General features: G+C 36.7%; 3 protein-coding genes across 7 annotated transcripts in view; 2 read left to right on the forward strand and 1 right to left on the reverse strand.

Moving 5' to 3' along the window:
* The window catches only part of TRAPPC11 (trafficking protein particle complex subunit 11), a 34,853-nt gene extending 25,697 nt beyond the window's left edge, over positions 1-9,156 (reverse strand). The window contains exons 1-8 of one of the 2 annotated variants that reach the window (XM_007422710.4): positions 8,917-9,156; positions 7,549-7,779; positions 6,725-6,894; positions 6,249-6,319; positions 4,329-4,443; positions 2,639-2,738; positions 1,864-1,937; positions 1,252-1,348 (exon numbers count right to left, since the gene is read on the reverse strand). In XM_007422710.4, coding sequence (XP_007422772.1) covers positions 1,252-1,348; positions 1,864-1,937; positions 2,639-2,738; positions 4,329-4,443; positions 6,249-6,319; positions 6,725-6,894; positions 7,549-7,752 — 831 coding nt within the window. In that variant the 5' untranslated portion in view covers positions 7,753-7,779; positions 8,917-9,156. Of the gene's footprint in view, positions 1-1,251; positions 1,349-1,863; positions 1,938-2,638; positions 2,739-4,328; positions 4,444-6,248; positions 6,320-6,724; positions 6,895-7,548; positions 7,780-8,916 lie in introns of those variants that run through there. The other variant, XM_025163029.2, reaches the window with a different exon arrangement.
* A 218-nt stretch (positions 9,157-9,374) lies between these two features.
* On the forward strand, positions 9,375-14,227 carry RWDD4 (RWD domain containing 4). Its single transcript, XM_088131900.1, has 7 exons — positions 9,375-9,559; positions 10,120-10,200; positions 11,152-11,261; positions 11,343-11,487; positions 11,808-11,925; positions 12,432-12,622; positions 14,004-14,227. The coding sequence occupies exons 1-6, from the start codon at positions 9,536-9,538 to the stop codon at positions 12,569-12,571; spliced, it is 618 nt and encodes a 205-aa protein (XP_087988026.1). The 5' UTR covers positions 9,375-9,535; the 3' UTR covers positions 12,572-12,622; positions 14,004-14,227.
* The window catches only part of LOC103053344 (NACHT and WD repeat domain-containing protein 2-like), a 50,310-nt gene continuing 48,164 nt past the window's right edge, over positions 12,436-14,581 (forward strand). For all 4 annotated transcript variants that reach the window (XR_015794346.1, XM_015891513.3, XM_088131877.1 and 1 more), the window contains exon 1: positions 12,436-12,481. The gene's annotated coding sequence lies outside the window, so the exon portion shown is untranslated. The remainder of the gene's footprint in view (positions 12,482-14,581) is intronic.

The following is a 14,581-nucleotide window of genomic DNA, read 5'->3' on the forward strand; positions in this document are numbered from 1 at the left end:
TAAGAGAATGAATTCCATTCATTCCCAAATAATTTAAATGTTTAATCCCAAAGATGCTAAGAACAATGCTGAAAAATCTGGTCTCACCAGAAGGGAAATAGTCTCTTATCTGAGCCAGTTTGAGTAAGGTTTGTGCACAATGCTCTCTATCTTAAAGGCCAGTCCTTCTCTTACTCCATCTATTGCTATGCAGAACAAGACAGGCAACAAATGTCTTCCACATGCTCTGAACCTGGACAATAGCAAAGAATGGTAAAGTTGTAGTCTAGAGGAAGGCATCAGATTGCCTACCCCTTTGATACAGTATGTGAAGAAAGGCTACGTATTTAGTAGAAGCATGGCTTTTGCCTTGCTTTTTCTGCCCTCCCTCTTCACCCAGATTCGATCTATTCAACAGATTACCATAATGTGGATGTTGCCTTCAAATTACTAATTAAGGAATTCCATTGCAACTGCCAAAAAGATAGGTAAATGTAAATAAAAAACCATGATGTACTGAGAAACATTAGCAAAATGGAATGGATTATCAGTGACCTTCCAATAAGGCTATCTATTAAGACTTCAGATTTGAAGACAAAAAGGCAATTTAGAGCACATGCGGGCACCCACACTATCCAGGAAAGACACAGCTGCTCTGGAGAGTTCTCCACATGCTCTAAATCATCTTTGTGATTTCAAATTTAAAAATGCTGCACAAGCCTAATACCTATGGCTGAATCTTTGCAGTTTCCACATCAACTGATTATATCAACAATTTGACAGAAACTTCCTTTTTTTTAATCAAAGAAGCATTACTTGCAATTCTCCCTTTAAAAGTTCTCTTGGCAGTGAATTTTGCAGAAATGTATATTGCAGTCCTTTAAAATGGACAACTTACATCCCACATGTGGAACCTGGAAATCTTTACTGGTCATTCTTTATGCCCAAGGTCCTGAACTACCTCTCTGATGTGTACACATCTGCTACCCAAAAACTTTATAAGCTAGAAGTAGAAGGATTGTGAAAGGCAGTGTGTAGTCTCCTTAGTTATAAATGTCATTGGTTCCTTCCTGCCGCTCAACTGATGGATTCTGAGAATTACTGGCATGTGGCCAGCAATACATTGCCTATTGCCATGTACCAACCTCAAGAAGGATAAAAATATTTCCAGTAATATATAGTGTATGTTCCTAGATATCATCAACAATAACATTTTAACATATGTATAAATTGGTATTATTCAACCTTTTAGGTTAAATACATAGTTGTTACCTTGTAATTTATAAATCCTGCCATGGTCTTGATTTCCAGCATGTTTGTTTCATGAGCTCTTAATTCATGTACAAGATTGAAGGCAGTTTTGTAGTTTCTAAATATAAAATATTATTCATTTGGTATATAAAACTGTTAAACAATCTCAAAAATTCCAAGGTTTAGATGACAAATATGGTACTACCCTTTTCCCTCAGTCAACAATTTCTCTAAGAAGCACTTCTTCATCTCTTTCAAGTAATCCCACTATTTGATCATATGCCATCAAACTGGCAAACTCTTAGATTTTCTCCAGGATGAATCCCACTGTTTACCTCCTCTCAATTTATTTAAGAAATGAGTCCAATTTTCTAGTTGAATGGCTAGGAATTATGCTCATCATGCTGAAATGAATCAGTCTTTTTGGTATTAGAGCTTAAGGTAGTTACTACACTTGAGTAAAGTTATTTGATGGGAGGAACATGCAGCATGTACTTAACTCTGGAGAACAGCAGTAGAATTATTTAACAACTACCACGTACAAAAACTTTCCACTCTTTTGTCACCCATTCCCTGCCTTCGATGAACAGAGACTTCCACTTACTATTTCAATATTTGAAAAGAGATACTCACTTTAGAGCATTTAGTGTGTCTTGCTTCAACTCACTGAAGAATGCTATTTTGAACTGGTGCCTAACAAACAAAAGCTGCAACACAACCAGTTGGCAACATTTTAAACTATGATGTTAATTTTAACCATAAACTTCTTAATGTAGGCAACATCAAATGCGGATAAATACTTGTTCATGCTTAGCTAAACAGTAAGCCTGACACTGGACACATTTTCAGTGGGGTTCAACTAGTTTTATTCACCAGCATATTTTTACTTTTGCTGCTAGGTTGCATTTTATTATTTGCTTTTATAGGGTTTCTAAAATTTGCATTCTGATTATAAGGTTTTATTATGTTTTACAATCTCCAGGTAATTTTAATATAACAGCAGGATATAAACAATTTGTCATGGCTATTTTTTGTTAGTTTCTTTCCTTCTCTCTTTCTCATACACATATAGATATATACGTGCAAACACAATTCATTCCTTCTTCCACTCTTCAACACAATGGAACATTAATTTTCTAACCAAAATAATAGTAAAAGTAATATTCCTTAATTGTTAACAGGAATTATTAAATGACAGTATTGAAACATCACAAGAATGCCTTGGCAAAAACACATTTATTTTAATGGTAGCTTACCTACTGAAATTTGAATAAACAGAAATTCTATAGGTAACTCTTATCCTAATATTATCTTTTTAAGAATGTTATATATTTATATTCTATAAGATCTTATTTCTAACACTTCATCAGCACTAGGCAGTTTACTTTATCAGATATGTTAGTAATACCTGATGTGTTGTTTTGTTCAAATATTCTTTATGAGATTTCACTCTTCGGATTTCTGTGTAGTAATAGGTCTGAGCGTGTTCATAGAAAGCATTTTCTAACCTATGAAGGAAAACCACATAATTTTTTAGAAACAAAAACAGAAACAAAGAGAAAGAAAACTTTCAGAATATACTTACAGTTAGAGAAAGTCCTATAACGAACTGATAACTTTTCTCAGAAAGCATTCAAATTATATTTGTATTTTGCACTAATGTCCTTCTAGTTATTTAAATGATTGCAAAAGAATGACCTGTTAACCACCCTTAAACAGATACTCCTATTTATTTAGTGAAATTTATCTCACCTGTCTTTTTCAACCACTACATGTCTTGTTTTGGGAGGGTAACTTCTTCTTCCCACTACTTAATAATTCTCATAAATATTTATTTAAAACTTTGTTGAAAAGTTCTCAGAAATCCAAAAAGAAAAGATAAAGAATGACAAATTACCACATCAAAGAAAGGTATGGTAGCAAAACTAGCTCAGCATACTTAAGAATTTAGAAAATGCCTGTTTTAATGTGACATCAAAAAGACTATAAAATACATGCTTACTGAACATCTCTATGAAGATTTTTTTTAAAAAAATTGCTGGGTACTTATCACTGAAAAAACATATCTGAATGGGGAGTTTACTAAATAATCTTAAAAAACAACTAGACTAATGTATATTCTAGCAATGTGGAGCAGCCCAAGGAACTTTAACAGATATAACTAATATATGTTTTCAAGCATTTTATATTTCTGGGGTACCTTGCAACTGCTTACAGGCACCCCAGGTCAAAACATCAGTGCCAGCCACCTCAATTTTATTTTTCATTTAATAAAAAATAAATGGAAAGCCGACATATTGTAAACCAATGGCTAGCCTCCAACATCAGCTTGTTTTATAAAAATGTTCTGGGCTACACTTGGGTCTTACAAGAATTCTGAGAAGTGAAAATAACGGACCACTGCAGCTCAGTACTTTGCTAAAAAAAGAAGATAAAGGGAAGCTAGAAATAGAAGGGAAAGTTCAGAGAAGTAATGGGGAGGGCAGAGATGTATGAAATGAGAATCATGTGATTCCTGCTATGGTTTGTGTGAATAATTTTGTGGATCTACAAAACTTCTTCTAAGGCAGGCAGTTTGTGAGACCACTCTCAACATTTCAAAAATGCCTCCAACTGAAAAATGTTTTGGATCCTAACATGTTTTAGGCAAGGGAGTCACTTTTTTTTCTTATTTTTTTTCAATCTCTGGGGGCCGTAGAGGCTTACATAACATAAAACCTACCTGTAAACTTGGAGATGGTATTTGAGTAGGTTTAAGAAAAAATATTATTAAGTCTAACAGCAACTTCACACCTATTTTAGCTTTTCCCTTAACAAAGTTAAATCATTCAAAAAACGGGGGGAACTCTTTTTCTCCCTAATTTTGGATGGGTAATCTTGGGGGTTTGGAGTTGCCTAGTCCCACTTTATGCAAAAAGATAAAAAGATTGGAAAAAGTAGAAAGTGATTTTAAGTTGTGAACAAATTTTAAAAGGCACTGTTATACCACTTACTTGAAAGTAAGTCCCACCAACATACTTCTAAGCATATCAACATAAGGCTTCTGCCTCTCTCAAGAAATAATGCAGAAAAGCCTATAGTTTATATTATTTGCTTACCTTATAATGTAACCTACAAGATGATCAGTGTGTGGCAAAACAAACAGGGATTTTCCAGAGAGGTCACAAGCATTACATAAAGCTGCTGCTCTTTCAGAAGCAATAACATCTTCTCCTAGATCAAATACATACACACACTTTCAGAAATGGTTTAAATAACCTTGATCCAAACATTCACAAACTTTATTAGCTGTATCTACAAGACAATGAATTTCTATGTGTTTTATCTCAAATATTTGTTACAGGTAATGTTATGTCTCTTCAACTGGGCCAATCTACAAGAACATATAAATGTCAATAAATAGGATGAAGGGTAGCTGGCTCCACAAGAGGTGACCTTCAGCAGAGAACAGATATCTCTTAACAAATGTTCTCTCCCAGTATACCTCAGGTGGGCAGATTCTAATCAAAGCAACCAGTCTTATAGATATCCAGGTCCTAAGCCATGCAGCACCTTGAAGTGCACCCAGAAAACAAAAATTAATGCAGCTCCCACAATATGTGGGAGTGTCAAAACAGTCCCATTCGCATGCAGACCCCTGCATGCTGCACCAGCTGCCATTTCTGGGTGGTTTTCACAGGCAGTCCCATTTAAAGGAAATCACAGTAATCCAGCCATAAGGAGTAAAAACATGAGTAACTATTACCAGCGTCTCCTACTCCAGGAATGGTCATAACTAGGGTACCAGCCAAAGCTGAGCAAAGGCCCTTCTGGCTACAGTTTGTACCTGTTGATCTAGCAGAAGCTGTGAATCTAGAAAGATCACGAAGTTATGATCCAGCTTATTTTGGAGATCACAATCCTATCCAAAGCTAAAGCTAGGACTGTCCTGGAATCAGCTGGCTTTTAGATCAACAGCCAACTGTTTGGATTAAGCCTGAATCTGCTCCTCCCCTTTCAAACCTGTAACAACTTCCAGACACAAGATCAAGACTTCCACTATATCTCCCATTCAGACTGGGGTAGCGTTGTATAACCAAGTGCCATCAGCATACTGATGATACCTTATCCCTGAGATACTAAATAAGATGAGGAAGAGGGACAACCCCTGGGGCAATCCAGACCGGCATGCCCAAAGGCTTGATATCTCCTCCCACTCATACTCTGACTGCAGCCACCTTCTTAGAAAGGATCAGAATCACTGCAAAACAGGGCCTCCAATCCCCAAACTTAGCTGTAATTGTTTTTCATTATACAGTAGCTGAAATAATTAACTGATCCATTCATAACAAAGGGTCAATAACCTGATGGCTTTCATGCTGTAGCAAATAATTGTGCCCAGACTGATCCAAATATCTGATGTTAACAACTGCTGTAAAACAACAATTGAGAGCAACAGGCTTGATGGACAGTTCTTTCAAGTTAATTTATATGAATTATGAATCTTCAGAAGAAGAGAAAATCTTTCTTCCATGAATTTCCATAATGCAAACTATCATTATCTGAACCAAAGCCTCTATTAAAAGATTTCCTAGATGTATCCTGTATCTATATCTTTGTTTTAATTATCTTTCCTAACAAATATAATCGTACTGCAAAATTGTCAGTTACAAATTGTAGTTCTGTTGTAAAAAAAAAAGTTGTTTATTTTAATGAATCCAATGCGTCTCTTCCCTTAATAGAACTGCTTCAATTGTCAAAAATGAGATGGGGCAAACTTTTATAAACCTGTTCCCAAGGATACCCAAGTCATCCAGGACAGTTCTTCTGGGGGTGTTTGACAACATGCATGTGGAGGGGGAAGCGTCGTCCTGCTTTCATTGATAGAAATTTCATCAGTGGAAGCTGAATGCTGTATTCCATCCTAAACTATTTCCAACTGTTTTCACTGCTCATATTTCTGCTTTCTAAACAGAACAACATTCCAGATCACTTTAGTTTATGTTTCAGTTTACAACTCTAGTTAAAATGTATTTTACCTGGAGGTAATGGGGTTTTCTTCTGAATTAAAACTACAGCAACTTTTGTGTTTCGTCCCTGCAAACTCTGTCTGAAAACACAAGACATTAAGATAACTAAAGATTATAAAGATTACAAGCAATCAATTCTTTAAGCCACAGGATATGTGGCTTATGTACGGGAAGTAAGATCTAATAAATTAAAAGTTTGTTCTTTCAGATGGGCAATAGCAAATATGCAGCTTTTAAAAATTTCATAGGACTCAAAAATTGGTGTTTTATCTGCCACTTAGATTCTAAAAAGGAATTACAGTCTAAGACTTTTTCCTTGACAAGTACCTTAGACATTGTAAAGCTTTTATTTTAAAGGAGCATTCACACAGATAACTTAACAGCATCTATTCTAAAACCTGAAGAAATAATCATGTGAATTATATCTTTTTTCTGTATTCAGAATTATCATAAAACAGTATTTTATAAAATATCTGAAATAGTACCTGACGATTTCAACTCTAGTAGCACACTCTAACTGTTTTTCTTTCCATTGTGGCTCGTCCCAGTCTAGCTCATAAAATACCACAACAAGTGCAGGGACCAAATTCAGATGCTTGTTCATCCAACCAGTTTTCAGGATACCTTTTGGAATGTACCATTCATATGACAATCTCTGAAAAATTGAAAAATGTTATCACTGCTGTATACAGATTTTTAAAATTATTTTTGGTCCTTTCAAATAAATGTTGACTCCTGTGACTGCCCGAATTAGTCCTTGTATTTTTCTTGGCAAGATTTCAGAAGTGGTTGGCCACTACCTTCTTCCTAGGGCTGAGAGAGAATGACTGTTCCAAAGTCACCTAGCTGGATTCATGCCTAAGGCAGGACAAGAACTCATAATCTCCCAGTTTACACCAAACTAGCTCTCTCTATTTTTCTTCCCTACTTATCATTTCAATCATAACATGCATATGTAAGGCATGAGTTTCACTAAACTTATTCCTGACCAAACATGTCCAAAATTATGTTGCATTATTTCATCAACTTGATTTAGTACAACTGCACACCAACAGTATGTGTTGCTTAGGTAATAATCAGAGAAAAATTTCTAACCTATTTAAGATGTTAGGTATGCTTCACTTTAGCTATAGTTCTACCTTTGCTTTTGAAAGGATTAATTTAGCAATGTTAATTCCAAAATAACCTGGGAAAAGAATTAGTTCTCAAAAACCAATTTTATAAAAGTAAATATAAGTAAATCTCAGAAAAATAAACTTACATCAAAATATGACTTTTAACTCTCCTACAGTAAGATTTAGGGTAGTACCTTTACTCTGCATTTGGGATACTCGTGATCACCTGGAAGTACTTTAAAAGAAATGGGTACTCTGTCTGCTCTCCTATTTGCACAAAAGGCATCCCAGACGGCCCGATGAACAGCATTATATACAACATCCAAACCGGTGAGTGTAACAAAAGCCATTGGCCGGCAACATAGTTCCACTGGAAAATCCCACTGTGAAGGGCTCATCTTGACGGTACCAAATATACTCTGAAACTTTAAGCAGAAAAATATTCAAAATAATTTCCCCAACAAATATTCTAATATGTAGAATATTTAAAATTGTGATTCTCTAAACTAGTGACAGGTGGTCATAAATTCTGTACAGCAGGATATAAAGTTCAAGAGTATGAGACTGAATAATTCTAGATTCTATTAGACATTCCACTGCAATACTGTGTGCCTTAAAATGGTTTTGCCTGTAGCTAAACTGAACCAGACAAAGCTCAGCCTTAGTCCATAGCCTGGTTTATAGCTACTCTTGCTGTTTTCTGGAGGTGCTTCAAACAAATTACTCACCTGTGAACTTTAAAGACATCCAAACAAATGTACTAGGGAGTCCTACTTCTTCACATCAAATACCACTATATTTTTAATCTAGAGTACATAATTGTACACATATTTCTTAAGGACACTTTTTTATAGGAAACCATAAAATAAAATCAATAAACCTTCTAAGGCAGAAAAAGGTAGACTATTTTCAGCTTTATCTCCCTTCAAACCATATTTCTACTCTTTTAGTTTATTTGGTTCCATTTTATTACATTATTTTGCATTCACTCATTGCATAGTAATGGCAGCGATGTAGACTGAAGGATATTTAAAACAGGCTAGAAACACATTGAGGGTGGGTTCACACATCATATGAAGTCAAAATATTCTCTGGGTTTTCTACTGCATGAAGGCCACTACTGTGATTTGCAGATTATAGTTGATGACTTAGTCTATTTCACAACTCCAACAAATTGTGGTTTGTTCAATACCTCAGATGTAAGCAAATCATAGTTTAGGGGATTAAGTAAAGCTTGCTACAATCATGCTCAAAACTAGCCCAATGCACTCAGTATCACTTCCAGCCATCTCTGACTAATTAAAGCGCCATTTATTTCAGTTAAGTATAACTTGGTCCGAACGTATCCCTCTTATATCAGCACCTTCAACTCCCCATTTTACGTTGTACGTGAACGTGGCATCACTACAAAACCAAAATGCTTTCTGAAAAACACTTGCAGAATGTCTTGTGTACAATATTAATGTATTTCCCAGCCGCCGCCCCTCTTGCCTTTGCCTGAGAGGATCTGCCGACCCCGCAAGCTCTGTCGCGACCCCGTTCTCAGTTCCCCAGCCTCGCACCTGCACTACAACGACCCTCCCCGGTGTGGAAGGAGCACCTCGCCGTCAGCGGCGGAGACGACTCCGCTCAGCCTCCGGTGAAAAGATCCATGCAACAACCCAGTCCAAAGGAAAATTTCGAACAGAAGCCCGAGGCCTGCCTGAGGAAACCACCTAGCAGCTGGACTGAGATTGATAGCCATAGATGACCAATAAGCGCTGCGGCTCCTGAGCGCCCGGCGCCAACTATTGGAACGTGCTCTGAGGTGGGCAGAGCTAAAGTGCCGCGAAGCGACAAATGAAAAGGAAAAGGAACAAAGAGGCGGAACCGACTGAGCTTTGCTCAAATCTGAGGTAAAGAACGTGCAAGCCAGGAGGCGCGGCTAAAAGAATCGGGCCAATAGTCAGCCGGGAGAAGTGGAACGAGCGTGGTCACGCTGCCCAATCACCGCTAAAGAGGCGACTGCCTGACCCCTTTTTCGCCTTGTCATTTTTGGCGCCTGCGCATCGGGACCGTCCTCTGTTGGTCTGGCGTGCTCGATTCCCCCTCGGACAGACGTGCAATTCCCCCAGGAGATTATAGGCGGGAGGAGAGCGAAAGGAGTCCGGGGGAGGGTGTCTTCTTTCCCGGTGTCGCGCCATGACGGCGAACGAGGACCAGGAGGTGAGAGGGACGAATCGAGAGGAGTGGGATAGGCTGTGGCAGGGTCCTGGTAAGGAAGGAGTTAAAGCGCCAACCGGAGGGGCGTGGCTAGGAGAGGACTACCCCTCCCTCGTTCGAACTTCGGGAGCTGCTCCGGGGGGGAAACTTTCTCAGCTGCTGTGTAATAGTAGTAGCAAGCCAGCAGTACGCGGGAAGGAAGCTGCACCTGTTGAGTGTTTGCCTGTGGTGCAAATAAGCGCTAGTGCTTTGACGACGGGGCAGCTGGATCATTTTGACAGGGGTCATCAGCACTACCCATTGCACGAAACCCTGACTGGAGAGAGGAAAGGGACCGACTCCAGTGGGGGATTCTTTTAAGATCCTTTTAATCAACATTATCCTTTTGAAAACTACTAAAACAGGACTGAAGATTATATTCAATCAGATTTATTTTAAATATTTTACTAAGCTTATATGCCATTCCAATCATGCCTGACTCTGTGGCTTATAGAGCTCCCAGAACAGTATAAAATTGAAACTAAACATAAAAGTATAAACTGTATGCATGTGCTCTCTTTCAGATGGAGTTAGAAGCATTACGTTCTATTTATGAAGGTGATGAATGTTTTAGGGAACTTAGTCCCATTTCCTTTCAATATAGGGTGAGTTTTTAGAAACCATATTAATTCAAATCAGCCTATATTAATCTGAAAGTTTTAGGTCCTGTCTTGATAAAGGTAGTCCTCACTTAACAACAGTTAATTGGGACCAGAATTTCCATTGCTAAGCAAGACAGTTATAAAGTGTGATGTCACGACTGCACCGCTTAGCGACAGAAATTCCAGCACTTCTGGTTGCTGTCATTAAGTGAATCATGTGATGTCAGCTGGTCACCACTTGCAACTTCCTGCCAGCTTCCCCATTGGCTTTGCTTGTAGGAAGCCGGCAAAGAAGGTTGCAAATAGCAATCATCTGTCCGCTGGGCACTGGTATGTTGTAACTGCAAGCCAAACACCTGGATTGCGGTTATGTGACCGTGGGGATGCTGTGACCATCCCTAAGTACAAGGACCAGTCATAAATACCAATTGTTCAATATCGTCATAAGTTTGAATGACCACTGAACAAGTGGTCATTAAGCAAGGACCTCCTGTATATGTATTTAAGACAGCTTATAATTTACAACAGCAAGGCATACTTGTTAAACACCAAAGGCTCAAGGCTATATACCAAGATTTACCCTGAGATTTTCAGATTGGGTTTATTCATTTTCTTAACAATATATTTAGACATAAGTAATAATGCTGATTCATAATTTATGAAAAGGGAAGAATAGCCTATAGTAGAAATGTCCTGTTGGTTATTGATATAATAATAATAATTTATTAAATTTATATGCCACCACACTCCCAATGATATGGCTATTTTGTGGATTCTGGTGAAGTAATATTTTATATTTTTAATGCTCATATGTTGCGACGTAACACTACTTGAAAATTATTTTTTAAAATTGACATTGGGCATAAAATGAACCATGTGTATTTCAATATTTTTGTTGATGAAAACTCTGATTTACTGGATTCCTGCATAAACATGACTTATATATATTTTTAGATAGGTGAAAGTGGGGACCCCAAAGCTTTCCTTATAGAAATATCATGGCCAGAAACATACCCGCAAACTGCTCCAGTCATATCAATGGATGCATTCTTCAACAATGCCATGTAAGTGGTCCAGTTCTTAAGACTTTCAAGAGGCTCTCTTTCTAGAATAACTTTTTATCTCTCCTTTGTCATCTGCCCTAGATCCTCAGCCATAAAACAAAGCATATTGGATAAACTAATGGAAGAAGTTGAAGTTAACCTTGGAACCTCAATGACATATACAATATTTGAATATGCCAAAGATAATAAAGAGCTGTTCATGGAAAATCAACCAGTTAATACCGTGGTGAGTTTATGTTTTCAAACATTGACCTACTTCAACACGTGAAAGTGTTTTTCTGTCCATTAAAAAGATGATGTTGAATTGCCACTATAAGAATAAACTCAGATTCCTAGTAATGTATCTTATTTCTATATTAATCCAGTATTCCAGGAGCAGTGATTAAAGTTACTACTTATTATATGATACAAAATTTCTTGCACTGACAACAAGGAAAATGTTTAAGCACAGATGTAATGAGCTTTCATCAATTAAATGCAAGAATCAAGTATAGAATTAATAAACTACAGAGAATTCTTTATTAGTAATACATTTCTTTTCTTTAGACAGCATTGAATAACTGCATCTCAACTGGACATTCTGATGCAGCACAACCAAGTAAGAAAAAGGAGAAAAAGGAACAATTGTCCAAGACGCAAAAGCGGAAGTTAGCTGACAAAACAGGTTTGTGTAACTTATTCCTAATATAGCTAAACTGATATAACTCATAACTTTTCTTTAATAAAAAAAAAAAGGTATGGTGTAGAAAATATGTTTTCTATATAGAATACAACAATACAGGCTTTTTCCTGCATTATGATTTATGCTGTACTTTTGTGCACAATAGGTATTTCTAAGTAATAATAAGTGTTTATGAAAGTTACTTTCAATATACACAGGCTTAATTCATATGTATCAACATGTTGTTTCCTGGCAGAATAGTAATGATTCCTGCCCCCTTGTGGAATCTGTATTGCTGAACCAGAACTATCAGCATGGCCAGTAGTAAAATTCAGGAACATCTGGAAGGCCACAAGTCCAGTTATTCATTACCAGTTTGTGCTAAGCCAGAGTTTGCTAGTTTAAATCTATCCGGAAACTATGAAGTAAATGAATACATTAATTTCAGAATAGATGTTTGAATTTAAATTGGAAAAATACATACATTGTGGAATTTTTATTTTGGCTAGATCACAAAGGAGAACTTCCTCGAGGATGGAATTGGGTTGACGTAATCAAGGTAAGAGCGTTGAAAAATAACAATATTAAAACGGTAACTTTCCAGGAGATTTTAGCAATATCTAATGTTTTTCTTTTTCTTTTTTTTTAACCATTTGGATATGAATGACAATGGGATTTTCCTCGTGTTTTTAAAAAGCATGTAAGTATTTTAATCTTTCTGAACCATTTTGAAATATATTTTTAGTTCTAAGCATTGATACTTGTATGTCTTTTTTGCCTTGATCAGTGTTCCAGAATTTTTGTACATCATCCTTAACACAAAATGTCTGTGTTTAATTAAGCACTGACTAACAATCTGTATCCTTCTGTAGAGGAGTACTACAATTTTTTTCAATTAAATCTGAGGCAAATTTCATACACAATAATACTGAAATCAAAATATTACATGACGTTTATCATTTTTACAAATGGGTTGTTAAAACCAGATAATTGTATTATAAGGGCAGTTGAAGCCAACACAGACAGCTACCATCAGCTACTGGTCCAAATCAGCTAAAAAAATTTGAGAGCAAAACCAAAAATGTTCAGCAAATTCTCCAACTCCCTAAAAAGCATAAAAAGGGGCCCAACATGTTCAGGTATTTTCCCTCAGAAGTCACCTTATATCCTACATATTTCAGAGACTAATTGAAAGAAAGAAAGAAGGGGTGAGTGCAATTATCCATGTTGCCTTTGGAATACATTGAAAAGAGTATCCAGAAGGATATCTAAGAAAAAATCATTTTCCTTTCTTAAAATATATATCAAGTCTAATTAAGATTGCTCCCAGGTGTCTGATGACAACATTTCAAAGGCTATTTTGGAGCCAGGATACTATTTGCATGCACTGGAATTTAAAAAGTTCCATACAGGTAGTCCTCATTCAGCAACCATTCATTCAACTACTGTTTGAAGTTACGATGGTGCCAAATAAGGGGACTTAGGACTGTTCCCTGTAATTGCAGCTGTTGCAGCTTCCCCGTGGTCATGCGATTGCGATTTGAGCACTTGGCAACTGGCTTGCAATTACGACAGTTGCAGCGTCCCAAGGTCACATGATTGCCATTTGCGAATTTAACTGCTGACTTCCAACTAGCAAAGTCAGTGGGGAAGCCAGCAGGAGGTTGCAAATGGTGACCATGTGACCGCGGGACACTGCAACCACACAGGATTCACCTAAAGATGGCAACTGGAACTGCCACAACTTCCTTCATAAATCAGTGCAGTCATGTGATGTTGTGCTTTACGATCCCATCGCTTAGCAATGGAGTTGCCAGTCTTAATTACCATTGTTAAGCGAGGACTACCTGTAACCAATCCAACATACATATTCTAGTTTATCATGTCTCCTAGTCTTTAACTCTTTCAACTGAATCTTTTTTTCTTTTACTTCAACTATGAAGCTCCAGTCTGTAAAGAAAAGTTATACTGTACAATCTTCAATAGTTTATAATAAAATTGTCACAGTGGCTCTTTATTGTCACAGATTGTCTATGGATAGGATCAAGAAAAATGATAAAGCTATTTTTGTCTTTTTACAGCTGAGCAAAACGGGCTCCAAGGATGATGAATAGGAGGACTTTGATATAGGAAAATCTTAGCTGAATGCACATTGTAATAACATTTATCTTTTCACACGTTTTATAAATAACAGTTCCTCACATGTTTAAATGTGTTAAAGTGTACCCATCAAGAGCAACATTTTTCCAGCTTTATGATTTTCTTCCTATCATGTGTTTTCCTTTAGAGGAAATATGTCAAAGGCGGTGTCGTTGTACTTAGACTATGTCATGACACTGAGTGTAATAACATGTAATTTTAATGTATATTATTCACTGTACTAAATCATAAAAATCTTCGATGGTAAATGAAACTAACATAGCTAATTTTAGAACACTTTAAAAATTCCAGACCTCTTAATCTCTACATTTGTATTAGAATCCCATTGTTGACTTCGGTATCATTTCAGCCTTTATTAATTGAAAATGTTTATTGTAGGCTGAAGTTATGAAAAATATATACCGGCTTGAATTACGATTTAAAAAAAAAGATTTTATAGCCCAAATCAAGTGATCACTTAGCATCCCTTATGTGCATGATATATTCAGTATAGTCATAT

This window comes from Python bivittatus, unplaced genomic scaffold (assembly GCF_059951505.1).
Source record: "Python bivittatus isolate LINGU-HERP-01145 unplaced genomic scaffold, Pbiv_v1 ctg000070_np1212, whole genome shotgun sequence".
Taxonomy (NCBI): domain Eukaryota; kingdom Metazoa; phylum Chordata; class Lepidosauria; order Squamata; family Pythonidae; genus Python; species Python bivittatus.